The sequence below is a fragment of the Penaeus chinensis genome, chromosome 28 (assembly GCF_019202785.1).
Source record: "Penaeus chinensis breed Huanghai No. 1 chromosome 28, ASM1920278v2, whole genome shotgun sequence".
Lineage (NCBI taxonomy): Eukaryota > Metazoa > Arthropoda > Malacostraca > Decapoda > Penaeidae > Penaeus > Penaeus chinensis.
In genome coordinates, this window is record NC_061846.1 from 1,220,068 (window position 1) to 1,223,127 (window position 3,060).

Here is a 3,060-nt window from a genome sequence, read left to right on the forward strand (position 1 = left end):
TATTGAAAAAAAATCCAAATATGGAGTAATCTGATGCAGGAAAATTTAATTTTGCTACGATGCCACACTGCTCTCTCCAAATTCATCTTTAAGAGAATAATTTTTCCATTTCACAATACCTGGTTGATCCCACCACACATACATTTGACTTGAAACAACTTTCTATGTTCAGTGAAAGAGCAGGCATACCATAAAAGCATATGCAAATATGATTTTCTACAATATCCCCCCAAATAAAAAGTTGCATATATATATCTACACTTCATTTAGAATATTTACAAATCATGGCATCATAATACTATGTTAGCTTATTATATACAATGATGCCATTGGTAATGCTATGCAGTGGATATAATATACTCTGAGATATGAGTAACTCTAGTAAATTTCTACAACAGCAAGTGAACTAAGTAACAGAGCAGCAAAAACAATTTCATATTACTTTCCAATGGCTTAAAATGTCTACTGGTGCAGTGTGCTTTACATAATTATTTCTATAAGATTCTTCTATAAAACCTAAGTATTTCTTGTTTCTTTCTTAAGATATTTCTTGTTTGATTTATGAAATTGAATCAGTACAAACTACCCTTAACACATTTTTAGAATTTGTATTTAGTTTTTACTACTTTTGTTTTTGTTTTTTGCAAATATCCTGAAAGCTCTCTATCCAATTTACAATATGGACCTTTTTGCACCCTTTTCATAGCATAATGACTGTCCTTATAATAGTTTCTCAATCTTATTTAAGATCTTTGTCTCTGTCAGTATGTAGGGTATGTTGCCATTTTTATAGAATTACTCTTTAGCTTCATCATGCATGTGTGTATAAATAGTAAAAGAGTATATGGTGCACATCAGCATATTTTTTTTTGTGTGTGTGTGTGTTGGATATAAAGGCATAATCTACCAAGAAATGTGTGTGGCGTAATAGAGAACTTTCAGTGGTATACATCAGACCCACTTATACAGCTGTCAGCACCATAATCACAAGATATGTACAAAAATATAGTGTTTCATTATTATCACTCCTTTGGGGTTAATGAGGTCTTCATACATCTGTTTGGATTTAATGATCAATTATACCCAAAAATAACATCTAAACCATTTACTTGTCTCCTGTAGAAACAAGACCATTTTGCAAGGAAATGCGTCAAAAGAATATATTCCCTTTTTACAACTCATTTTCTCTTCAAATTAACAGTTATAATAATCAATATATAATAACGACAATGCTAATTCACTTATCTTCTTTTGTAATTATATAATTTTCTCATTCTTTCAACTTGGCATTTCCTTTGCATTTCTGATCAACTGAAAAAATATGTAGATATATCTATTCATATAATAAACCTTTCAAAAAATATTGTACAATTAAAATCTTCACCTTTACAAGTTGTGAATCACACATACTTTGTGAAAAGATATAACAAGACATCTGTCTAAAGTGTATGTATATTATGAAACCATGAAATGCTATATTTTGAAAAAAAAAAAAATAAAAAAATAAAAAATAATAAACAAACTAATAATAATTCTAATAAAATCAAATGTCAAGTATAATCAACACATAACTGACTACCAATGCCACAATATGCAAATAATTAGTAGATAATACGTAATATTGGCTCTGTTGTATTTACTCCTTTATCATCATTGTCATAGTCTTGTACGTCAACTTAAACAGTCAGTGATATAAAGGCAATACCATGGAGGCAAAGTTTTTCTTCCTTACAGTGTTGTGAATCTTTCAATAACATTTTTTTTTTATATATAACAATAATTCCTATAAGGCATGAGGGATTTTTTTCTTTTTTGGAAAGGTGAATGAAGTAGTAAGTACACACTTGTTTAAAAATAACAACAATACTGAAGATAAAAAATATAGCAATCAATATAACAGTAATAATAACATATTAAAATAATGTAGACTTGAAAATAATCCCTACTGCATAGAAGAAAATCTAAATAACTGTCTTTACATTGTGAAGTTTAAAAAGAATATGTTAAGAACATGACAAAAGTATATGTTGGCAATACTACTAAAAGTTTTAAATATTTCAACTCTATAAAATGGAAGTTTTCTTCAAAGGAAAATATAAGTAAACTTCATCTCAGTGTACAAAGATATGACGATATTTTCTTTCTTGTTTGAGATGAACAAAAAATGGTGAAATGCAAAAGGGGATGATGGAATGAAAAAATGCAAGAGAGAGGAAGTCACAGAGTGAGAGGGAGAGAAATTGTGAAAGTTATCTCTAAAATATATACACCAGCTTGGAATTAAAAACCAGTTGTTGATGTGAAAAAATATCCCCCCTTAAAACTGCACCTTTGAAAGTAAGCACAACTTTGCTGTAGCATCAGAGGCATCCCTCATGACAGGGAGACCCAATCACAACGCATCACAAGAATGATGATAACAATATTGACCCAGTGCCGCCAGGAAAATGTAGTGTTGACTGTAGTATTTTGTGAAATGACTCTACACAGACATGGCTCCAAAAGTGTTCAGCCACCAAGGAGTCAATTAGGAGACCTCATGACCTCAACTGATGAAGGTAATACAAGTAATTGGCTAATTGGTGACTAAGACCTTGTAGAGCCATCTGTGTGAAGATAATGAAAAAACTAAACTCATCATGAGCATGACATATTTATATGCCATCCCCAGCAGAATCTAATTATACTTCTATTTCTGATTAAAATTTCCACAACTCAAGTTATAAGGCTAGGCCTGCTTTTCTCCCTTCCCAGTGCAAGCTCAAACACTGAACCCTAATGACAATGCTCAGTGATGTCTACGACGACAGATTTACGCCAACCAAAGAGGAAGTAGCCGAGGCCTGCCCCTAAAACGCAGGCCAAACAAAGCCACACATTGTAGGTCATGAAAATCAACATGAGCAGGTAACTGACGATCATCTGGAGCATGTGCATTAGCGTCTGGATGGCATGGTCCTTGCTCAGCATGCTCATTCTGTGGAGGAGAGGGCGGTTAGAAAAAACGTCCAATTTCTTATTATAAAGAGATAAGACAGACAGATATATATATGAATCTAT

The 3,060-nt window shown here is 32.0% G+C and overlaps 1 protein-coding gene across 1 annotated transcript in view; it reads right to left on the reverse strand.

The window, feature by feature from the left end:
• The window catches only part of LOC125040051 (high affinity copper uptake protein 1-like), a gene marked incomplete at its 5' end in the record, with an annotated part of 2,990 nt that extends 13 nt beyond the window's left edge, over positions 1–2,977 (reverse strand). Inside the window, 1 exon segment of the mRNA XM_047634503.1 lies at positions 1–2,977. This exon segment is cut by the window's left edge and continues 13 nt beyond it. Coding sequence (XP_047490459.1) covers positions 2,776–2,977 — 202 coding nt within the window.
• Positions 2,978–3,060: the final 83 nt, after the last annotated feature.